Below are 24,825 nucleotides of genomic sequence, written 5' to 3'. Positions count from 1 at the left end.
CGCGCCCTCCGCCCACTGGGCGCCGCGCCGCCCTCGGCCCCAGGCTTCGCCGGCGCCCGGCTGTCCGCGGACGCCCTCCCCCCAGTCATGAACCCCCCGGAGGGGGCATCGGAGGAAGGGGGAGCCGCCGACTCCGACGTGGACGCTTTTTTCCGGACAGGTGAGGTCGTCGGGCAGGGGCTCCGGGGCGGAGGGGGGGCGGTGGAGGGCGGCCGCTTCGGACGCGGCGTCTCGGACAAGTTTGGGGGGAACCCCGCAGGCTGCCCGCCGCCGGGGCGTGCGTGTCGGAGGCGGCCTCCCGTGGTCGTCGGGGCTGGAGTTGTGGAGGTTCGCCGTCTGTTCCGGCGGTGCTGGCTGCGTCCTGGGGGAGGCCGTGGGGGCTGGGCTCCCCCTCGGCGTTCACCCCAGTTGCGGGAGTCCGTGTTGGGGAGGCGGGGGGCGGTCCCCTCGGGCCGCCCTCTCCGGGAGATGTTGGGTCACTTTGCAGCGCGCCGCTCCAGCTACCGGTGTCCCGGCCCCTCCCTCGGCTCCCCACTCCCACGGTGCCTGTCTGCGGGGCTCCCGGGCCGCTGGGGGGAGAATCGGTACCTCTTCTTCCCTCCCGGGCTCGGGATCCTCATGTGCGGAGGAGGGCGGCAGGGGTCGCGAGGCTCTCAGGCTGCACACGGTCAGGCAGGAGCCAGGCGGCTAGAGGTCGTGCCGAGAGCGTGTAGGGAAGCGGCGTCTGGGACTTTGGACCCCCGCTGGGAGGACCGCGGGCACCTCGGACCTGCTCTCGGGTCCTCTCTCCAGCTCGGGGAACCGACGAGTTTTACCTAAGAATCGCTTATTTCTGCAAGTGTGAGAGTGAGCGTCCCTCTCAATACACACCCACCAAATCTTTGCTTGACTGCGGAGCCTGGAGCCTGGGGTGGCTTTCCAGTGCTCTGCGTCTCCGCGTCTCCCATCCAGCAGGGTCTGTAGCTCCCGCCGTTCCTTGGTTCCTCCGTCCCTTCTCCGGAACAGAAACTGATCAACCCTCACCTCCTACCACCTGTAGCCCGGTTTCAAACCTCACCAAGGAGTCCCCATCTCCCGTGTACCTGTAGCTTCCACCAGCTCCATTGTGCAGTTCCCCAGCTCCCCACAGGTCTGCAACCATTTTGTCTGAAAAATCTTTGTCCCAAGGACTCTGATAAGTTATGGGTGCCCCCACGCATCTGCTCTCCCTTTGGGAAAGTTGGATCAGGGGGCATGAACTGGTGGGGGTCAGGGGTCAAGTTAGCTCTGCAGGCTGCTCATCCATCTGTTTCCTAACCCTGTTGCTTTACCCTGGAGGTCCACTTTAGGGAAGGGAGTGGGGCTCTTTGTGGGGGGACTTGTGGCTTTGGAAGTCAAGCCTTAATTGGCCCATATGGTCATCTCTAATTGGTCTGGAAAGAGCTGGAGGACAGGAGTTGATTCCAGGGTCTTGGAAGGGGGAAGAGGCTCCTATTATCCTTTCTCGCTCTGCCGTCCCTCCTCCCCCTCCATACCCAGAGTCAGCATTTTCACTTTCCTCCTTCCCTGCCCCCTCTTTTCTCTCCTGCTCCTCTCTCTTCTCTTAGAAACCAAAGCATGGATTCTAAAGAGGTACCTGACTTGAGTTTATAACCCTGAATTTAGGGAAGCTAAGTGACATCCAGAATCATTCATAAGGAGATCTACAAGACTCTACTTACCTCTAAGCTTGGTCAAGCAGCTGTATTTTCTAGCTCGGGGGTGGGGGGGGAGCACTGTGGTATGAATTCATATTCCTCCTCCTCTCCTCTTTTCTGTCTTCCTTCCTTTTTTGAAATAAGCATCGTTTTGTAGCATCCTATTCTAGATATTTGTTAACTTGTTACTTTCCCCAGGGCCTTCCAAAAACAACTCTAGTTTAGATCGTTTAGGCTGGTCTCAAATCACAGAGTAAGAAGTGGGCTGGGGTCAGTTTCCTTGAGGCAATGGCCTTCTGCAGGGCAGCCTGGCTTCCTTCAAGGAGGTGGGTGTTAGTGGTGGTGAGGAAGGGTAGACCACGGGTGCACTTAGAGGCTGTTTAAACCCTCTATACACAAACCTACAAATGATTGATGCCCTGTGACTTGCTGCTAAAGGGGTTGGTCTAGAACAGCACCTTCCTGCCTCATGGCCCCCTGTGCTCTGGCCCTTGACCTTCACCCTACTTACTCTCTATCAAAGAGCCCCTTACCTGGGCTTCTTAAGACTGGAAAGATCGTTTCTGAACCTTTTCCTTTTTGATCATGCCTTCTGTGGAACATAGCTCTCTGTACCTGGTTGGCTGGTTGAATTATAAATTTATTTAATTGAGCAACCAAGAAACTATCAAACAGATTGTTCAAAGTTTCCACCACCAGGATTGCCCCCTACTTACTGATGGGAAAATTTGCATGTGCAAAGACCAGACTGGCAATTACTTTGTCAAAATTCTGGCATGGCATACTATGTCTCTAATTAGGCATGTTTTAAATAATTTAGTCACTTCACTTGTTTTGCTTACCTGCTTTCTGTTTATTTGGACTTTTTTTTAGTTCCCATGACCAACTGATTAAACAAGCTTCCCCAAATCTCACTTCTTTGTACTTTCCAAGGATATAGAATCCTCTCTACTCCTACACACTATTCCGAAGTATAGTGTAGCTTGACAAAGTCCCGATTGTCTTCCTCAGAATTGTTTCAAGCCTGAGAAAGTACGTTACAGGTTGTTGTTGATGTTTTTTTGTCCTCGTTACAGGTTTTTAATTTTAATTTAATCTTAACTTTTTTACTGTTCATGGTTGTAAAGCAGAAAGGGAAAGTAAGACACTCAGCACCGGAATAAGGAACTATTGACCACCAAGGACTTTCCAATACCCAGGAGGAATCTTCTGCTGTCCAGGGTGCTGTGGAACAGAGGAGAAATAGTCAAACAGGGTTTTTGTCCTCAAGAGTTTATAGACCTCTAATTAACTGATTGCTAGGAACTTGGATGCTCTAAGTTAGAGAGTTGACAGAACTAGAGGTGGAGCCTCGGGTGGTCTGTGAAGTGGGTGGGGCAAGGAGATTGGGCAAAGATAAAAAGGATGGGGCTTTGAGGAGCCTGGGCTGACTGAGGGGAAAGGCTAGGTTGGTTGGTAAGAATGGGGAAGCAGGGTAGGCTAAGTAAAATAGAAACGAATAAGGGAGTCCTGGAACCTTCTGAAGAGGAGTTTGGACTTGATTCAAGGGAAATAGGGAGTCATTGCTGGTGTTTGAGTAAGGACATATCATAAAGAAAGTAGTATTTGGAAAGATTATTGATGAAGTAAAACAAAACAACAAAACAAAACCATAAAGGTAAGATCAAAGGAGATGCAGAATGAGGTGGAGGCTGGGGAGCTTGTCCTGTATTGATGGCAGAAAGGATGGGGAGCCTGGGCTGACTTTAAGAGACATTGTTAGAGGTAGAAATGCTGAGTTTTACACACACACACACACACACACACACACACACACACACACACACACACATATGATGTGAGGAGAAGTAGTTGGATTGAGAGTCCAAGGATGGACTGTCCCAGCTGACTGATGTGGTCTGGCTGTGACAGCAGGCAGGTGCTTTATATATGTTAAACATGAAGACTTGGGTGTGTACATCTAAGAGGAGCCATTTTGGAGTTGGGTATATGGACTCAAGGCACAGGCAGGAGCGGTCCTGCTGATTTGGAAGGCTTGATGTACTTAAATCTTCCAGAGGGAGAGAGTCGAGGAAGGAGGGCAAGGAGGTCTTATTTTGGAAATGGCAGGAAGGAGGCTGGAGAGCTCAGGGAGTCCATTTGAGCTCCTCAGGCTGCTCAGGAGGAAGAGAAAAACAAAACCTTGGGAGCTGACTCTGGATAAAGGGTGCTCAGGGTGGGCATTTGGAGCAGCAAGCAGGCCATGGTCACCCGTAGTTAACAACAAGAGACAGAATGAAACTCTAGTGTCAGAAAAGGAGTCTGGGGGTTTTTTCATAGGTGGTTTGGGGTGACACACACACAGAGAAAGGACTGTGAAGAGGAAAACCAAAAGTGGCTGCGTGGGATCCCAGAGACAAGACAGAAGAGTAGTCTCCCTAACAAAACTCACAGCTTGGCTTTGGTGAGCAAAAGAGGAAAGCTCTTTCTTTAAAATGCAAAGGCAAAAGGCTAAGAAAAATGAAGAGAAGTTGCCGTGAGGTAAGGCCTACCTCCAGCTTTCTCCCGAGCTTTGGTTCTGCATCAAGACATCTTCAACAGGAAAGGTACTGTTGAGTGGGCTTTGGGCAAGCTCAGCCTTCTGTTTGTGTTTCCAGTCCCCCCCCCCCCCCCCCCCACATCTTCTGCCTGGCACTTCTGCAGTCCTGTCAGCGGCCTCTTTTATTTCCCAGTCACGGAGTTTAGAACCTTGGCATTAATTGGAGGAATTTCCCTCCTCTTTCAAACCTTGCTGCACAGCCCTGCACAGTCAGCCTGTTGCTCATCCTCAGGGTGACTGCCCGAGGCCAGGGCCTCTTGGACTCCTTTCACAGCCCCCTTCTCATCCTTTAAAATCTGCCCCCTCTCTACACTGTAGTTGGAGTGGATAACACTCCCTAAAACACCTTTTCATCGTGTTCCTGTCTGGTTTATGAACCTGCAGTAATTCCCTGGTGTCCATGGGTCAAGTCCAGACTTAGCTGCTCAGTGCTAGCCAGCTTTCCTTCCCATTGTCTAATGTCTTTGATTCTTATCGATTCATCCCCACCCCACTCCGTAGCTACAAATCCAACACATTCTTCAAGATTTGTGAGCTGTCTTTTTTTTTCCTTAAGCACTTACAGTTTATGACTACTTCTGTAAAACTCCCAGTGTCTATCTTTTTCTCACTGCATCCTTGGTATTGTATTATTGTTTAGCCTTTTCCTATATATAGGTCCATTTTCCCATTAAAATTATTTATTTTTGTACGTAAGCACAAAGTATTTAAAATACCTTACAGTTCGTCGAAAATTCTATCTCCCTTACAGACATAAGAGACATGGCAGCTGTTGAATCTAGGTTATGGGATGTCCTTCACGCTGCATCATTCCTCAAACTTAGGTAATTACTCCATCCCGCCTGAATAGGAAAACAAACGACTGTCAGTCCAGATCATAGAAAAGGAAGACTTCGAAAGAACAGCACGCTTTGTGTGCAATTCTTTGAGTAAATGTCAGCATGTAGTCTGTGCATCTGGAAAGGGAGAAATCGTCTTACCTCTTTTTGCAGCAAAGGAAAACATCTCCTTTGACATTACTCTCGACGCTTCATAAGGTAAACATTATGCCCAGTGTCTTGGCTTTCTATTTCTTTCTGTTGCTGTGATAAAACACCATGACCAAAAGCATCTTGGGCAGGAAAGGGTTTATTTCATCTTGCAGCCCCAGTCACAGTCCATGACTGAGGGGTTGCCAGGACAGGAACTCAAGTCGGGCAGGAACTCAGAGGCAGAACTCATGCAGAAGCCATGGAAGAGTGCTTACTGATTTGCTCCTGGTATCTTGCTCAGTTTGTTTGCTTGTGCACCCCAGGGACCACCTTCTCGGAGGCAGCACCTCCCACAGTGGTCTGGGCCCTTCCACGTCAATGATCAATCAGGAAAATTCCCTAAGACTTGCCTACAATCCAGCCCTTTGGAGGCGTTTTTCTCAAGTCAGATCGCTTCTTCCCAGATGACCTGACCTTGTGTCAGGTTGACATGAAAGCACCTAGCACACTCAGCTCAGGGCCTATTGTGTGCTCTTTTATTCTCTTCTGCTCCCATCAGTCATTGACCTAGTCATGTGCTTGCTTGGGATCTGCCGGAGGGGTATTGAGATGACTCTGTTTCTGGAGAGAGAAGGTTGTAGTTTAAGTAGGTGATTTCTACATTAGCCTATTTCAGAATATATTGCTGCCACTCAGCTCTGCCTCTGTAATATTGTGGAAGCTGGGCTCCATCTTTGTGGCTTTGGCTGCCAATACGATGACTATTGGCAGTTCTGTCCAGCTGTATTTGGTGGTCCTTTAGTGGGATGAACTAGAGCCACAAAAAGAAGTGATGTTACAAGTATGAAAACTCTTCCTGCTTGTAAATCTCAGACCCAGAGCGAGTGGACTAGGGGTTCTTGCTAGACTTCTGGAGAACAGATACATTTCAGGTTCTTCCTGGTCGCACTTGGCTTTCCATCTCTGGAGGTGGGCAGTATAGGACAGGGCAGTGGTTCTCAGCTAGGAGCAATGCTGCTCCTCATCCTAGAGAACATCTGACAGTCTTGAGAGACATTTTTTTGCTGTTGTTTGGTTGTCATAACTCATGGAGCAGGTTGCTGTAGGCTTCTCCTTGGTAGGCAGGACTAGAGCTCAATATCTTACAGTAAACAGGAAACCAAAGACTTTTCCAATCAAAACCTGTGACTAGTACTGATGGAGAACCCCTGGACTCACCAGGATTCCTTGTGCCTTGGATCAGATAAGCACAGCACCGGCTAGGGGTTTGCTCTTGGGTAAATGACTTGTTGTCTCTCATCCTCGGGAGTTCTGCAAAATAGGACCAATAACGCTTGTTTCGCAGTTTGAGAAGCTTAGGCAGAACAGGAATGCAAGGCATCTAGTGATGTCTTCTGACAGTGGTAGCTCGGGAGGCCCTACTAACTAGGCCTCCTTGTTGGTGTCATATTGTTCCTGCTGCTCTAGTCACGCAGTGGGCACCTCTGGAAGGCTGCTGGGTAGAGTTTCACATGCCTGGGGAAGGTGCCAGAACAGCAGCACGAGGGAGGCAAGGGGCCTTGCCTGCCTGTGGATTTAGAAGGTTGACTTTGGGCCTCAGTGCTCTTCCCTTCAGTCACTTGTTTGACAAATCCGTATTGAGTGTCTGCAGCAGTCACACGCCGTGGAAGTATATAAAAGCATCAAAGGAAAGACTATAGAGGAGGAAGGGAAATGGATATAAACATAAATATACTCCCTCTGGGGACACTTGGACTTAATGGGCTGAAAGGGGAGAAAAAGTCTGTGAAGGAAGGTCATGCGTGAGAGAAGGAAGGCGATACCCTACTTATCTGAATGACATGTACACGTGACTCTGACATCTATATAGGATGGGGATAATGATCTCTTCAGCCCTGTTTCCTTATAGCGTTGTTGGGAGATTAAAAAAAAAAAGACACAGTGAAAGGTCTTTATAAGTTGTACAATGTTATCTAAATATCTGCAGATAGTTATTCCAAATGGAGCGTTCTGTTTCTCTAAGTGCCTCTTTGACAAGCAGTATCTTATTTAATCTGACCTCCACAGGACCGTTCAGTCCACGAGGAGTGGAGAGGTGATCCTAGTTGTTCTTCTGTTCCCAGCGGGACTGGGTAGGCCATCCTATTACAACAGGTCAGGGTACCTCTATTTTTTAACTCTTGCACAAAAGAGTAAATATGCCAGCCCCCTGCAGCCCCTGCCCGTGTCCCGAGCCACATGGCCCCATGCCCCAGGGAGGAGCCTGGTGAGAACAGGCTGGCTTGCTTCTGCTGAGCCTCAGGTGGGTGAGGAGAATAGGTCCTTTCCTGTTCCTTCTCTGTAGTCAAGACTCTTCCTGCCACTCCTTTGTGTGGGTGACTGGCAGTAAAATAACTATGAAATGACTGACAGCCATAGAGTTGTTGGATCAATAGAGCTGCTTGAAATCGTGTCTGCTGAGGAGCGAGGGAACAGAAAGAATCTCCTGGAAGGACAGACACATTCATTCAGGAAAGCAAAGAAGAGGCTTGGAGCATTAGCTCTGTCTCCTCCCCATCCACCCCCTTTGCGTTATTAGGAGTGAGTCAGGGACTTGCTGGAGAACATGGATATGGGAATAAACAAGCAAAGGAGTGAAAAGTGGTGGATAGTTTGTATACTTAGAGGAGTGCTTGTGTCTTTCAGCAGGCACGGAAGCTAGAAAGTGTTGCATTCCCTGGCTGCACAGTAGCAGGAGACATGAGCGTTCATGCCCAGTTGGCAACAGTAATAGTATAGTCTATGTGCTGCAGGCAGAGGATCAGTGGGAGCTGAGGCTCAGCAGTGGGTGGCGAACGCATTGATTGATAGCTTTCTTGAGCATTTACTGGGTGCGAATGTTTTGAATGGAAACTTTGTGTTGGAGCTTTCTGCAGTTGGTTTGGGGAGTTTGTGAATTTCTCTGAATATGGAAAGTGTTGTGATGAGGAGCATGAGTCTGAGAGAGCCCTGTGGAGTTTCTCTTGGAATGGAGGAAGAGGCTGCTGGTTCCGGGAAGATAGACCACTGTGGTATCGTAGGAGGGTCTGAACTTGAGACAAGGGAAGGAGGTGACTTCGTGGACCTGACAAATTGGATGTAGAGGTGTCAAGGAGGTTGGAACTAAAGCTGTAGCCTGGGCAACTGGTGGGGAGGGCGGGTAGAGGTGTCTTTGGTGAAAATCAGGAGTTGGGAAGACGGGAAGCAGCTGTGGGGACCAGGAGGAGAGGGAGGATTTGGGAGAAACTGCTTTGGGACATGTTGCATTTCAGGTGTCAGCTAAGGGATGTGTTGATTCAGTAGGAGCACATGGCAGGGAGGTCTGGAGCCTTGGAGGGAGGCCAGAGTCGGAAATATAGATCTGGGAGATACCTGAAAGAAGTTGTGGCTGGAGCTATCAGAAGAGATGAGATAACAAATGAAAAGCAAACACAGACCTCAGGGCAGAAGGCCAAGGCCAGAACTGCAGATTGAAGTGAAGGGCTGGGAGAGAACCAAGAGAGGGTTAATGCTGAGAGGGCTGGGTGTATAGTCGGGGAGAGCATCGGTAACCTGTGAGATTAGTTTCAATCCTGTATGGGGAGGTGGAATTGAAATGGCAAAGGGAATGGGACAGGAGTGGATGGGGAGGAAGTGGTGGGAGTGCATACAGATGACTCTTTGGAAAGGTTTGGCTGTGAAGGGAAGGTTAAAAATAGTGGAGTAGTTGGAGATGGGGAGCAGAAGTGAGGAGAGGGTTTTTTTTTTTTTTTTTTTTTTTTAAGGAAGATATGTGACTACCTGGGGTGAGGAAGAAGGAGAAGGCACACAGGAGGCAGAGAATGTAGGAAAGAGAAGATCAATTGGTGGAGAAATGTCCTGGGTGAGCCTGGATATCTGTTTGGTGCTGCGTGGGCTCCAGCTTAGGGCCTCAGGTGTGTTGGGGCAAGCACTGTCCACCACTTAGCTAAATTCCCAGCCTGAAGGGGTGGATCTCAAGGTCAGCTGGAGGTGGGGTCTGCCTTGGTCCATCCAAAGACGCATCTTTCTTAGGGAGCAGAAGGAAGGCAAACCTCAGTAAAGTCACTGGTCAGTCAAGACACATCATGTCATCTGGCCAACAGCTCCTGTAGAGAGAGTCTCTGTCTTGCAGGGGTCAGGGGTGTGCAGTGTCTGAAGTGGCTGGTCATAATGAAGTGAGCTTCCTCATGAGGCTTTGGCCAGAAAAGCTGGGAAGCATGGCCTTGAGATCCAAAATCAGCACTCCTGAAGTGGGTCTGCTCCAGGCTAGTGGGCTCTGTAGAATCACCTTCTATGGAAAAGGAGGAAGGGAGGAGTGAGGAGAATCCTATGGGAGTTGACTCATTCTAGGTCTCTGGGCAGCCTCCTGTAGAGGGGTCGAGCCTTGGCTACTAGGAGATGCAACCAATCAGAGTTGGTGTCTACTCATGATGTTCCAGTTCCCTAAAGGCCTAAAAGGAAGCAGAAGCAGAATAGGGATCACATCAGTACTCTACGCACAAGAAGAAAGATGCTAGCCAGGCAGCAGTGGTTCATACCTTTTCTCCCAGCACTGGGGGAGGAAGAGGCAGGCAGATCTCTGTGAGTTCGAGGCCAGCCTGGTCTACAAAGCGAGTCCAGGACAACTAAGGTTACACAGGGAAACCCTGTCCTGAAAAACCAAGAAGAAAGAGGATGAAGAGGGGGAGGAAGAGGAGGAGGAGGAGAAGGAGGAGGAGGAGGAGGAGGAGGAGGAGGAAGAGAAAGATGCCACACCCTTGTTGTTGTCCTTCACAAAGTGCTCCCTGTAACTCTTACATAGGGACAAACTTGAACTGTCATCAATGAAAACACTGCATTTCATTAAAGGATCCTTAGGGGCCCTACACAGCCTAACAGAGTAGGAATCTGGGTGCCGGTGCTTACCAAAGGGTGACTAAGGGAGACCAGGCTTACCTCCCTGGGAGCAGAAGAAGATGGAGTGTTCTGAGGTGTGGGCCAGTCCCAGAATCAGAATCTTCCAGCAGAATGGAAATTAGTAGCTACGAGACTGTGTGAATTAGAACTGGTTCTGGTTTCTTTATCCATAAGACGCATATAAAAAGTCCTTTCCTCTCAAGATTGCTTGGTGTTTGTGGGTATATAGAGCACTTGACAGTTATATTCATATTATAAATGGTCATATAGCTTACGTTGCTAACAATATAAAATGGCTATAGGTATGACTAGTGTGACTACATTACATATATAACATTATTGTACTGATGGTTAGATGAATCCTTTTATATTCCAAGTTATGAAAATTGTGACATTCAGTAGACCCCTCCTTCCCCCCCTTCTCTTCCTCCTTTATCCCTTCCCCCCTCCTCACTCTTTCTCTTCTTCTCTTCCGTCCCTTCATGCCTCTTCTCTCCTTCCTGTACTGTGCAGAGGTAGGTAGGGATGTGATTTTTTTAAAGCTTGAAGTTGCATTTATTTCAGGCACAACAGGCAGGGACAAGGGCTGTGGTTAAAATCTCCACCTTTTACACTCTCACCCCACAATCTATGGACAATGACTGTCCTGGGGTGGGGGTAGCGGGCACAGTATTGAGTTGGCAGCTGGACAGTGAGCCTAGAAGGGGTCCTGGAAGCTGACAGATGGTTAATTGGATATGACAAAGGGGGCTGAGAGGGAGGGGTCTGGAGCTCCTGTGGGATTTCCATCTCTGTCTACTTACTGTTCTGGAAAGGAGGATGTGGGCAAGGAGGAGATGCTCACCAACAGTTGGAGAAGGAAAACTGGCTGGACCCCCTAGTGGGCATTGTGCCTATGGAAGATGCTCCATTGGAATAATGCCACAGCTTTAGATCACGGGATTCCCAGCCCCTTCTCAGTACCCCAGGGCACTGACACGAGGCACACTCAGACACTGGAGTCTAAGGAGGTGCTGAATCGGTGTAGTTTTCTAGGATGGTAGAGCATCCTGTGACAGTGCAGAAGATCAGCAACCTCATCTGGGTGGGTGGGGAGAGGGGTTGCTGAAGAGGGGTTCCCTGAGGTTAAATGAATGAAAAGGTGGTAAAAATGAACAAGGGACTACAGACAGCCATTCAGGGAGTTTGGTGGTGACAGCAAAGAGAAAACTTAAATGGCACCAAAAGGACATTTTTGGAGCTCTTGGTAGTATAATATATATATGTATATATCAAACTTTAGTAAAATATTTTAATGGGTTATCAGGTCTAACAAAGTTGTCTTTTTTTTAAGTAGAAAACTTTTGCGTGTTTGAAAAGGACACAGGAGGAGACAACAGTAGAGACTGTGATAAAAGGTGGAATTGCTTGTGGGAAGGGTATGGGGATGGGTTTCAGCTTCCATAACAGCCAGAAAGATGAGATTCCTGGGCAAAGTGGAGTCTGGAAGGGATGCTGAGCTCTTGTGTTGCTGTGTGGAAGTCTAGATTGTTTCCTGGTCAGAGGATAGAGCTGTTCTTAGGCCGACCTGAGTTGTGTCTGTGCATGAGAACCAAGATGAAGCACCGAGAGATGCTGAGAGCCTGGGGAGGGAAGAGCCAGACGGCACAAAGTCTCTGGAATGGTGAATGAGAAGCGTGTAAACAGAGGATCTCTCCAGAGATGTCAGAGTGGACCCGTGTGCCAGGGTTCTGCATGCTGATCCATCCAGTGGTTTGGGCACCTATGTCTCTGGCTGCTGTCTTTGACACTAAGTCTGGAGTGGGAATAAGGTGCATATACTTGTTTGGACAACAGCCTTGTCACAAATTTTTATAGAGACCGACGGCTCCAAGACCACCTGGAGGCCTTGGCTTGGGAAACGTTCATGTCTGTGTTCAGCTGCTCTACTATATATACATTTTGCTTTGGACTTTTCTGTATTTTCAACACCCAGCTGAGTGCGTCACAGATAATAGTTGCTTAACTATTATTTGTTGGCCTGATTTCTCTTTTTTTTACAGAAGCTAATTATTGGTGTGTATGCCATTTGGGAGTTACTCAATACTGTGCGAAGGAAATAAAAATAATTTTTGTGGACAGGCAATTCTACCTTAAACAAAGAGACTTGTAAAATCAACACTGTGGAATGGAGCTATTCGTTGAGTCTGAATTAGTCAGAGGGGACCTTTGCAACACTTGATTGTAAATATCCACATATTTCATAAATACTGGAAAAGTAAATAGAGATGCATTCTGTGTTGTTTTGTTTTGATTTTTTCTTTTTTAAATCAAGGGAAAGCCCAGTAGGAAAGTGCAAGTGTGCAAAGGGATCCACTAGTCAGTAGTGAGTGGCTGCCTGGTGTGCTACTTGCTGACAGAGCCGCTAAACATGGCAGCTCCTGCTTCTTTTCCTTGAGTGGTTCATGGGCTTGGGATAGAAAACAACACAACAGAAAACAAAACCACAGCGAGCGATCAACCAGAAGCGGAATTTCATGCATGTACTGATTCATACGGTATGTTCTTATTGCCATTAGGTTAAACAAATTTAAATAGGAGGATAAATGTTCACTTAGGGATACGTTTTAGGCTATCCTTTTATAGAACACTTACTTTTTTGTACATCAGGGTTGTTTGCAGTATCGCTGTTATAATAATGCCACCTACTGTAGAGAATTTAGAAAATATGGCGAAGTGTAGAGGCTACAAAAGCTACTGTAAACCCAACTGCCCTGAGACTCCTTGTTTGCCGACTTGAGATATTTCCCTTTGTTCTTTATGTTTATTATTTGCTTTCGACTATTGACTTGAGATGAAACATTAACGGTGGAGGGCTGGTTAGACTTTGTGCACCAAGTCATTTTCCCGCTTTAAATGTAAAATACACTGGTACATATATATATATATCATTGTACAAAGCAAGACAGTCATGGGCCAAGTAACCTTTGTGTGAGGGTAGGAAAACAGAAGATTCCTCAGTTGTGCGGAAGGGTAAAGACATTGATATTTACTGTAATGAAAATACTTATATAGAACAAATGTACAGAGTGTATGATCTCCTCCCCCGTAATGTTTTGATGAATCTAACAGATAAATGTGCCTGTTGCATATATAAATATGTGTTTACATAAGTGCACAGCTCTCTTTTATGTAACACAAATAAGGAATCGTGCTGTGTATGTTGCTTTGCAAGTTGTTTTATCATTTTATAGTCATGGACAGCTTTCCATGTCAATATGTCCATCTTTGTTCCCCCCCCGCCCACTTCCTTTTTAAAGAGCCGTGTTATATTTTGGTGTGTGCTACATTGTATTTACCTTTCTCCTGAGGATAAACACTTATAACCCAGATTTTCCATGGACTAGGACTTTTTTTTTTTTTTTTTTTTTTTCTGGGACGCTATTTAGTTCAAACCATGCCAAGAAGGGCCACTCATTTTTTTTTTTCTTCTTCATCTTCTTTTGATCCTTTTCAAAGGTGACTCGGACAACCGTGGGTTCTAGATATTTCTTCTGCTTTGATCCTCAGGAGAGAGGAGAACAGCCTGTTCTTGTTGTCCAAAGATAACTTCCTGTGGAACGTTTAAGGATGCTTTTGTTAGTGACATTTGGACGAGTGGTGAGAGTTCCTCTTGGCCTCTTTTACTGTCTGCATTAAGTGAATTAAAGGCCGGGCATACAGTCAAAATTAAGCCCCCAAAGCCACACGTGTTTTGTGGGGGTTCAGTGACACTGCAGAGTGTACAGACAAAGCTAATTGTCTGCCCTTGGCTAACATCATTTAAGGATGTGATTCGGGGGGCCTTGGTTTCCCCACCAATAAATAGCTCTGTGAATTGGCCAAACAAGTTCATATTCCTGTTTTCACAGATGGGACCTCTCTTTCCTCCTTTGAAGGAGGGGGTCAGCTTAACTTCCCTGCCGCACCTCATAGGAACAGTATGAGGTAAAGTGAGGTGGTAGAAGGACATGCTTTGGAAAAACAAAATTGCTGATTTCATGAGAGGGAATTTTTGTCAGCTCTTCTCTGGGGTCTTCCCTGTTTTTGGTGTGGTTGGAAGCTGAGCTAGGGGACTTGGATAGGAGTGTCAGCTTGTTCTGCAGTCGAGGACTGTTTTTTTTTTGTTTTTTTCTTTTCCATATCTGGTAGGAGATTGCCAGCGGTGGAGTTGGAGTGAAGCGTTTCGTGATATGCTCTGTTTGCTTTTGCAAGAAATGCTCATAGGGGAAGAATAGACTGTCTGCCTGCCGAGAGCAGCTGGGGGTGGGGGGAGGGGGTTCTTTCTGTTGGGCAGCAACGTGGCTTAGTTGCACAGGTAACATCTTATTACCCGGATAGGCAAAGAAAACGTAGCTCCTAATATTTCCTAAAGTGGAGCTAATGTCCAAGCCCACTTTCTGTTTGTTTTATAACAGTGCTTTAGAATAGTCCTTTCTCGACTAGTCTGTTTCACATTAAGGCTTTGTCGAGGTTTAACTTCTCAGCTGGCTAGATCCCACCTGCCCATGTTTGCCACCCGTGCTCGTAGCAGTGAAGGCAGGAGGAGGACTGCGGCATGCTTGTTGGCTTGTCCGGTGCTTTGTGTGGAACTGATCCAATCTGATCTCTGGTGTGTGTGTTGACAGTGGTGTGGCCACAGGGTTACTGTTTGGAGGACTGTGCTGATGAACGGCAAGAAAACTCAAGTCCTTACTGTTCGCCTACAGAGTCAAGGTCTCGGCATATCACAGCCACCTAGACCAGACCCCTGGCCAGCCTTGCTCTGGTCTCTGGTTCTCAGGGTGTGACTGATTTGTGGGTGCCTGCCTAGCTTGCTCAGTGCCAACTGTGAAGAGATGAGAAGAAAACAGAAACTCTGCTCTAGGGTCTGAAATGTTTTTTTGTTTGTTTTCGGTGAGGGGAGTTGATCCTTGAGTTGTTATATACTACTGGACTATTTCCAACACTGCCTTCCCTCAAACTCGGCTAGACCTGACATGGGACGTTAGGTAACAGGAGGCTGAGGCTCTGCTGTGTGCTCTACACTGAACTGCCGCACATTCTCTGAATGCTCAAGGAGGGCTTTCCTGTTTGCCTCATGGCAAGGAGTCCCTCTACGTTGCCTCCCCAGTTAATCATCACTTCTGGTTGACAGTAACCTCTCTGCTCAGTCCACTCAGGCTGGTTCTCGGTATGTTAATGGGGACTTAGTTATTCAAGCTGCATACTAAAAAAATCCTATCCCGGATATCAACAGCTGAGCATTGACATTTTCTCTTCGCCTGCTGCTATAACTATCCTGAACTTCCCTGAGGCGAACGAATGCTTCTGGTAGAGCAACGGGGAGGTTAAATATATGTAAGGAAAATGCAGAAGAAGAAAAAAGTATATAACATTGAAAAAAGTTATTACCCGAATTAAGTATGATTTGGAAAAACTAAGGTTAAAAAATTATGCTTCTAACTTATCGACTGCTTTTCTAGAGGAAATCCTCATGTGACTGTAAACATGCAAGGGGGCGGTGGGACTGATTCTTCCAGCAAGCATTTAACAAGCACTTGGTCTGTGCTGTGGTACAGAGAGGCACAGCGTGGTCAGTGTTCGGGAGCTCTTGGTCTCGGAAGGATGGAGTGGAGGTGGACTCCATCCTGAGCTGTCTCGCAGAAACCTGTTTCCTGAGAGGCTGATGTCTGGGTCTCGCAAGTCTGACTAACATTGAGGTAGGGGCGGGTACTGGGCCTGGCTTCCCCTGTGCCTTGCCAGGATTTGATTTCCAAGTCATTCCAGCCTTCTAAAATAACCAGATCCAGCCACCTTTCTTCTTTCACGTAATGTCAGTCCCTGATGGAAAGGGAAGTCCAGTGTAAGGCTGCTTCCCTTCTTTGGAGATGTTTGCTCACTGTTGTTTTAATCTGAAAAAAAAATTTTTTTTTTTGTTTTGTTTTATCATAAAGACCCTTGTATTTTATGTACTGTTCATTTCAGGGCTCTGGAATTCAAACAGTGCTACAAGCTAAGAGCATTATCATTATCATCATCATTATTATTATTATTAGTTTGACCTAGGGCAACTTTGCCCCTTGTGGAGGATGTAGGAACTGGAAGACTGGCAAACTAGGTGAGGCCAGACCAATCTAGATAGAAAATAAAGCAGCCATGCTGGCCACGGCACTACAGGCTTTCAGTCCTAGCGCTTGAGAGGAGGAGGCAGGAAGGGTCAAGTTTAAGCCAGCCTGGGCCCGTAAAGCGAGACCCTGCCTCCCAGGCAGCAATAAGTCAGCACTTATTGCTGCTGTTGGATGTTAGGTCCAAGTTAGGAGCTGCGGGCTGGGTTTCAGGGGCCTGGTTTTGCTATTGTTCAGTTTGGAAAGTCACTTTCTGCCTCTGAGGCCAGCATCAAAGTTGAACAAACTGACTTCATCTTCCATCTACAATGTTCCCAGCAGAATGGATAGCAGGTTGGAAGGAGCTGGCTGGCAGGTGGTATTAGGATCTCTCTGCCCTGTTTTCTGGAGACATTTTGCCCATCAGGAGCCTGTTGTCTCTGTAGCTCAAGACTGCTTGGTCATCCCCTGTGAAGCCCGAGCTCATGATGTGATGTAGCATCCTTGCTTGGTGAACAGGGGCACTGATTCCTTTGGGGAGAATCATTTGATTGGTCTCATACCATTTCGGCTGTCCTTGTGTTTTGAAAGCAGAGCCAAGTTTCTGGGACTTCTGGGCCTGTGCTGAAAAGCCTGCATTTCCTCAGCTTGTTTCTTTGGATGCCAAATCTGCAATTAGGAATGTGTCAAGCTCTCTAGATGATGCCTTCATTAGGGACCGCCAGCTCTCCCAAGGTATGAGGAGGACTGACTCACTGATGTTCTTGTAACTCATATCCTTGAACTTTTCCAGGAGTCAGAGAGTGGAGGTGGTAAAAGCGATAAAGAAAACCATCTTACCCTAGGGCATGTGTAAACCCAGCTCAGCTCCATCGTCTCAAAAAGGAATCAGGGTAATCAAACTACCTTCTTGGCTTGCTTTCTTTCACACAGAACTTCATCCCCACACTTTCTACACCTTCTGAAAATTCACATATTGGTAGAGGGCAATGAGTTATATTTTTAATCTAGTTATATCATCCTATGTTTATCATTGTGGTTGGCTGTAATATCACAGGAGTGATGAAGCCTGTTGGGATTTTTGTGGCATGGTCAAAGCATAGGACATATGGGAATGACCTTTTGGAAGACAGACTCATTGTCCAGAATGGCCCAGTGGGAAATATCCATGGTGGGAAGGGGTTTCCAAGCAGAGGGAAAAATGTAGACAAAGCCTAAGGGTCACGTAATGAGGAGGGAGCGTTAGAAGATGCAGGGTAAAAGGATGTGGAAATACGGAGCCAGTTCTGTTTTCTAGATTTGGATTTTGTATTCTAGGTTTATCTTCTAAGCAGTGAGAAATTATAAAATATTCAAAATATTAAATGATGTGATAACATTGCAACTTAAGCCCATTTAAGAACTTTCTGAGATATATCCTTGTTGGAAGAGGCAAAATAAGAGACAGAAATTCAGATGAGGAGCCTACTAAAACATAGTAGGTGAAACAGGTACTATAGAGGCAAGAGAGTCTACAAGGTTTCATGTTAGTTGATGCCGGCTTGGGGAGATATGGAAGCAGCAGGTAATTTCCAAGGGTTGCTTAGGTTGTGATAAAGGGTGACCAAACCTGGAGACCACAGGAATCACACAGGATATGGGAGTGTTTCTCAGGCCTCTGTAACCTTTGGGATTTGACATTGCTTTGTTCTTCAAACTCTAAACATTTTGAATAGAATACATGAAAACCAGAACTCAGTGTTCCTGATAGTTGGAGAGTTAACATCCTTTGAAAGCCCTTTCAGGAGAATGGCAAGTCTGCATGCATCCATGTATGGGCTGTATGTGATGTTGTTCATGCTTTGGGTACAAATGTATCTGCTACTTTTATTGTTCTTGGTTCTTGACACAGTATCATTTTTCAGCATTAAAATTCCCATCACCTCCCAGAAGTACTCCCTTTAGGATCCATTTCTGCTTGGCTCAGTGTACACAAACATTCCAGTGGGATTGATTGCTTGTGTCAAATTAATTTTTTCCCTTCCCAGGGAGAGTGTCTGCCATGTGCAAACCGGGGAAATCCCCAGGCTTATTGCCAAGCGCAAAGCTCAGACAGAGGTCAAGTCAGGCTTGGGTCTAGATAACCCTCAGGGCCTATACCTGGATACTTATACTAACCTTCCCAGCATGCTTTGTTATTGCTTCCAAGCAATAGGAAAACTAAGGCTGGCAGAGATGGCTGAATACGAGAGGCTTGGGTCCTTTTTTTTTTTTTTTTTTTTTTTTTTTTTTTTTTTTTTTTTTTTTTTTTGCTTTCTCCTTTATGTCCATCTTCCTATTACAGCTTTATTTAAAAGTTGCGGAAGCCTTTGGAGGTAAATGGGAGCCACACTTTCCTGCCTAACTATTGCATAAGCTTGATACAGCTCTAGGCTTGTTCTCCCTCAGTCCCTGTCCTGATACTTACCTGTAAGGTTGGGGAGCCCTCATAGTATACCCCAGCTGTCACCTAACAGCCCCTAGCTTAATTGTACCCTGTCAGCCAGCCTTACTAGGTTACACCAAATCCAGACAGCAACCTGGGGACCTCCTGACTATCTTTCCCACAGACAGAGTCCCTAGCCAACTGATGTGTTTCCAGCAGGTGTCTAGACTCTAGCTGCTGGGCTAAGTGACCTTGACAGTGGGAGCTTTGTGAGATGATAGGATGTGATGAGACCATCTTCCTGAGAGTAGCTATGCACTGTTTTTTCCTGGAGTCCCAACTTGCATTTATTAATCTTAAACTCAAATTTGCGTATTTTGATTATCACCAATCCCAGCCAAAATGTCTCTAGGAGTGAATCTATAATAACCTAGCCCAGCACAACTCTTTAATTCACACGGGTTATAACAAATACTTTATTTTCAGTTAACCGTTAGCGAGTAGGGCCTTCAGGACTTGAGGAAGAAACTTTGTGAATTCCTCATTATAAAGAGTAAAACGCTAAGCTTCACGGTGTCTGGTGCGACAGCTACTGTGTTAAGGAGGGTGGATTTCATTTGCCAAGATCATTTACATAAATTGATAACAGAAATGACTTGTAGCATTTCCTGACAGATCCTGTGATGCGTCATTTCTAGCACCAGGCTTGTTATGCAGTTTAATTCTCATAGAATCTGATTGTAATGTCTGGCTTTTGAGCCCTGGTTTGGGCTGCTGGGGGTGTGTGTGTGTGTGTGCAGAGTTCATAAGAGGTTTTCTGCTGGTGATGATTTCCTCCTCCCATCTCCCGATACCACAAAACATCTCTCGACTCCAAAAGGAGGCCATCTAATTTCTTCTTTCTACCCTGGCCCAGTTTGAAAACGCTCACGGTCCTCCAGTCCTCTCTGCTTTGCGTCTGACATATTTTCAGACCACCACAATTACTCCACTTAGCACGATTTGAGGTGTTGAATAAACGCGCTTGTTATTTTCCTTGCAGGTTTTTGTGGTTGTTGTTCCTGCGAGGAAGGTCAAGGCAGCTCCCCAGATGGTGTTCTCTCTGACATGTGCTCCTCACCATGTGCTCCCTTAGGTTTCCCTGAGCCCCAGGACTTCAGAGCCCACAGGACCTCACTACAGCAGCGGCACCGCCACATCCACCCCTGCAGTTCTTCAGGGGTCCCTCTACGGTGCCATTGAGCTCTCTGCTAGGAATGGTTCTTCCTTGTGCAGGAGGTTCTGCACTTGGGTATATGCTTTACTCATTCTGCCTGGGACCCTTAGGACAGAGACTTCGTTCTCTGGTGGTTTTCCTTTTCTGGGCTGTTGGACTTAATTTGATCTTTGCATATAAGGGCTTAAATGGCAAGAGTCTTGCAAATGCCTGGAGAGCCTTTGTGCAGGTTGAGAACAAGGGAGCTGGTTTCTCTCTTTGAGCACCACTACTTTTAACCCTGTGTTTTCCACTTTCCTTCTCAGGCATGTTTGACTCTTTCCCCATTCTCTTGCCTCGTGGCTCACGCGTACAATATAGTTGGTGTACTTTCTAAAGATAGAGAAACCTTTTTTCCGAGGGCAGGAGGGAGTCCCCCAAAATAAGACGAGTGAAAAGTGTGCCCTTCTTTGGGTGCCTGTAAGAATCATGTTGCTGGGCAGACTGTCTTCACTGTGGTATAAAGAAGGGAACAGATCCCTAGGATGGAAGCAGGGACCTGGACGGTGCTCTAAGCATGAGCTAGACTTTGTGGTGTTCCGAGAAGGTCATTGCATCTTCCCAGGCCCGAACATCTTCCCTTCAAAGTGAACAGGCAGAATTGGATGATGGCTGAGCTTCCTTCAGTTGGAAACTTGTGGAGTGTTCCTGATTGTGTCCTTAAGGGAGGGCCTCCTCTGCTTATCTGAACCCAGAGAAAATGCCAGTCTTATGCCTGAAGACCTTGTTCTCAGACCCAACAAGGAAATTCACAATAGACTCTGCCAGCTGGTACCTGTACTTAGCCATTAGGAGCCCCGGGGATAATGGTCTCCCAGTGTTGGCCGCCTCTGAGTGAGCTGGCTGCACAGCGACTTTCCAAACTACTTTTTATAGGACCCACCAAATATTTATGAGCTTCCCAAGAGAAAACAGTCAACAACTTTGGGACAGCCACAATCCCTATATAACAACTGCTCTTAAACAAGATTTGTTTCCTCTCCTGCTCTTTAAAGATTTTTTTTTTTTTTTTTGAAAAGAGCTGTTTTTTGAATGGTCTCAGAAGCTCTAGGTTCTCAAGGTTGTACTTATTTTTCTCTGGAATTATACATTTGGCCCTGCCAAGTCTTTCCCCAACCTCTTAGAGGGAGTTTAACTTCCATTTTTAAATTGCTTATGTGGTGTAGGGCTAATGGAGCGGATATCTGTTCTGCAGACTTTCTGTTTTCTCTGGACACATAGCCTGCTGTATCTCTTGGAGCCTTTCCCACTCTGCCACTCAGGTGCAAGACCAATTTGTCCTGTTGCTGGGCAGAGTAAGGAACTGAGATGGAGAAAGCAGAGGCAAAGGGTTCCTAGAGTAAGAGCCTGATCCAGGACAGCAGGGGACAGGTGGGTAGATGATCAGGAGAGTGAAATGCTTCGTGGCCAGTCTAGGAAGGCAGCAAAATGTCCATTCAGCACTCAGAGCACTTGCAGAAGCTGAAGGAACGGAGAGGAAAAACACCGAGTTCCATCCCTCGGTGATTGGTGATGCCTTGATCAAGTCTCGTCTCTGCATGGGCACATGTCCATTCCCTTAGCTGGGAGCCTGGCAGTGACCAGTGGAGCCCACTGGGCAGGTGTAATTCTTGATGCCATAGCTGCTCTTCTGGTCCTTAGCTCTGTGGCAAGCCCTTTCAAGGGACCCTTCTGTTTCTGCTGCTTGTGCACCTTTAGCCTCCTCTAGTCAGTGATTTTGCAAGTGTCTAGACAGATTCTCTAAGCCAGAATTTCACTTTGAAAGTTTAAAGTATCTGAGTACATTAAGAAACTGACAAGTTGGCTCTCTAATTGTTCCAAAGAGCATTATCCTTGAGCCTGAGACTTTTTATATGTGAACTTCTCCCGGCTGGGTTTGATAACACAGCTACCTGCATACCATTCTCTGTCCCTTAGAAGAAGCCACATTTTAGGTCCTCAGTTCTTGGGGTTGTTTAACTCATTTTGATTACTGGGTCATATACTCTTTTGGGCCACAAACTAAACAGGTTTCAAATGGAAGAGGTCCATTTATCTTTGTGCTTTTATTCCGTAACCAAGGGAGGCCCTTACTGATTTCTGACCCTTCTGCCAACGAAGTTGAGGTTGTTGGGTTGTTGTTGTTGTTGTTTTTTTTTTCTCAAGCTTGATATTGTTGCAGCTTGATATTGGTTTCTTGTGGTACCAGAAAGCATCAGCCTTGTCTGTGGCTTGGCTCAGCACCACCGATTTCATAGCTTTGACCTGCAATTGCTTTTTTTCCTGAGAAGTTCTTACTAGCATCGATTTAGTCCAATTAAATCACTGAGTTTTTCTCTAGTATCCATCCTAGAATTCTTCATTCACAGATTTAACACCTTCTTCAGCTCTTACCAAATTGGACCATCCATCCTCTAGGGTGAAGATAAAAGCTCCCAGATCTGTCATCTTTCCCCAACTCGAGGACCCAAGTTGAAGCCTGCAGTTTCTAAGTGGTTCCTTTTGGTGTGAGGTGACAAGTGTCACTCTGCCGTGACTTTCGCTTTGTGTCTGTGGAGGGCCCAACTCTGGTTTCCTTGCATATGGATTCCCCTGTGATATTCCTTGCTTTTTCTTTCTGAAAACTTCCAGTCCATATAAAAAGGGAATTCTGTAGTGCAGAGGGTCCCAAACGTTCTTTGTTTCATGATGGCTTCACTTTTTAGTAATCTCCCTATGTTAGGCCTTATTAGGATGTTAGGTCTAAACAAGATATTTAATACTTATGTCTTTACAATCTAATAACTGTTTGAAAAGGGAAAGAGAAGTCATTGACAGAAAGAGTGTTCTCCTCTTCTTAGGTATTTTTATAAATTAAAATTGTATGCATTCATGGCTATATGTTCTGAGATAGATATACATTGTCGAATGGCCAAACTAAGCTAATTGAAATACACACTTACCTGAATTTATTATTCCCGAGTGCACAGCACAGTGCTATTAACTGTAGGCACCACGATGTACAATGACTCTCTTGACTTCATTCTTCCTGGCTAACTGGGGGTTTGTATCCTTCAGCCAGCATCTCCCCAGTCCTCTAGAGAAGGGCATTTTGATTTCATCCTTACCAAACGCAGTCACTTTCTACTGAGATGTGTGTGCCTGTTGGGCGGTGGACAGCCTCTCGGGAAGCTGGGATCAGACTGGATATTTCTCCCCTCATTTCCTGCTCTGCAGTGAGTTTTGGGCTGTGCTTGCTTTTTGATTGTAGTTACTGTCCAAATCCCATTTTCAAGACATGATGTCACTGAAAGGAATGGAGTGTGAGTTTAATGTGAAACTGAGAGCTCGCTTGTGCTGGTAGCTCACGCGCCTCCTGAAAGGTGCCAGGCATCTTGATGTGCCTTCCCTCAAAAATTTAAACAGCTGCTGTGACTGGGCGAGCCCAGCTCCTCATAGCCTCGCAACTCACCAAACTGTGGCTCGTTGGCTGCAGTCATGCCTCGGGGCTTACTCAGAGCTACCTTATATCTAGTGCCACTGTGTCGGGCTTATCTGCAGTAACTCATTGAACCTTTGCAGTGGTCCCATCTTATAGACAAGAAAACTAAGGTTAAGCGAATCGCTCCAGACTCTATGGCGTTTTGAACACAGGCAGTGGGGCGTCTGAGGACACCTGAGTCACACTGACTCTTGGCCCCATCCAGCTTCTGTTCCTGATGAGGGCACTAAGTGCACATTTTTTTTTTCTGGTTTCACATAATGCTTTTATTTGTTTCTGCGAGTGAAGGGTATTTGCTTTTAGTTTCAGAGTTTCCTTCAAAGTGAAACAATCTGATTTCTCAAATAAAGTTTTAAGAATAGTGCGCGGTGACATCTCTTCAAATTCCTATTTTAATCACATCATCCTACTTCTCATGCAAATATTTTAGTAGTTAGTAACCACCTCATTTTGTCGCCCGTGAGTATCTCATTGAACTAGCCTTCTCCCACCCCTGCTGGCCTTCAGCAGGTGACCGTGGGCTGAGCTTGGAGGCAGCATTGGAGGAAGTCCACCTGTTCTACGTGGTGAAACCGCCTGAGGATCCTGGGGCAAGGCCAGTTTCTACAGCTCAGATGCTCGTCGCAAAAAAAAAAAAAAAAAAAAAAAAAAAAAAGGCAATTTGTTTAATACCTGATGAGGAGTTATTTCACCTACTGAGACTTCTACCCAGTGGGTTGGGTAGAAGCAGCGCTGGCATCACCTGAGAGCTTATTAGAAATGTTCCATCCCAGCCACACACCCTCCCCTGAATCGGAGTCTGCCTATTCAAAAGAGCCTTAGGCATGAATTTTATTTGCACATTAAAAAACTGCCTGAAACACATGTGTGTGCATCTGTTTACTTCCACGGACAAAGGATATCTGTAGACTACCCACGACAATCATTCTGCCTTGGGTTTGTGTGGTCCTTTGCAGGCAGCTAAGCTCTTTCGACTTTTAGTCTGCCTTTTCTCAAACGAAGAAGTTGAAGTGATTTCTGTGGTCTCCACCAGTTCTTTGGTTTTTAGTAGAAATCCCTAAGCAGCATAGCTTTGTAATAGTTTATTGCTTCTATTTAAAGCCACCTCTAGGCATTTACATATTTTTAACTGTCTGTCCTATTCTACAGTCAACTACTAAAATCCATTTATTTTTTTCCCCTCAGAATGTGATGTAAAACTGTGTGCATCAAAGTCACTTGGGGACTTTGTTAAAATGCAGGATCTTGGGCTCCAGACTTCCTTAATTAGAGTCTCTGGGGGTGGGTCCTAGAAATCTACATCTTTAACCTCTGTTTGAGGATAGATGTAACAGTGTAATCTGCTAGTCTCCAAAAGCAAACTCTCTACTGGCTGCAGCTTCTTCTCCTTCCTTGTTTCTTTCCTTCTTTCTTTCTTTCTTTCTTTCTTTCTTTCTTTCTTTCTTTCTTTCTTTCTTTCTTTC

At 46.3% G+C, this 24,825-nt stretch overlaps 1 protein-coding gene across 7 annotated transcripts in view; it reads left to right on the top strand.

The window, feature by feature from the left end:
• The first annotated feature begins 87 nt into the window (after window positions 1-87).
• The window catches only part of Kalrn (kalirin RhoGEF kinase), a 575,471-nt gene continuing 550,733 nt past the window's right edge, over window positions 88-24,825 (top strand). For all 7 annotated transcript variants that reach the window (XM_055624991.1, XM_055624990.1, XM_055624995.1 and 4 more), the window contains exon 1: window positions 88-160. In XM_055624991.1, the coding sequence (XP_055480966.1) occupies window positions 88-160 (73 nt within the window). The remainder of the gene's footprint in view (window positions 161-24,825) is intronic.

This window comes from Psammomys obesus, unplaced genomic scaffold (assembly GCF_907164565.1).
Source record: "Psammomys obesus unplaced genomic scaffold, mPsaObe1.curated_primary_1811, whole genome shotgun sequence".
NCBI classification, from domain to species: Eukaryota; Metazoa; Chordata; class Mammalia; order Rodentia; family Muridae; genus Psammomys; species Psammomys obesus.
The sequence above is the reverse complement of the archived record's forward strand: the minus strand, read 5'-3'. Positions and strand labels throughout refer to the sequence as shown.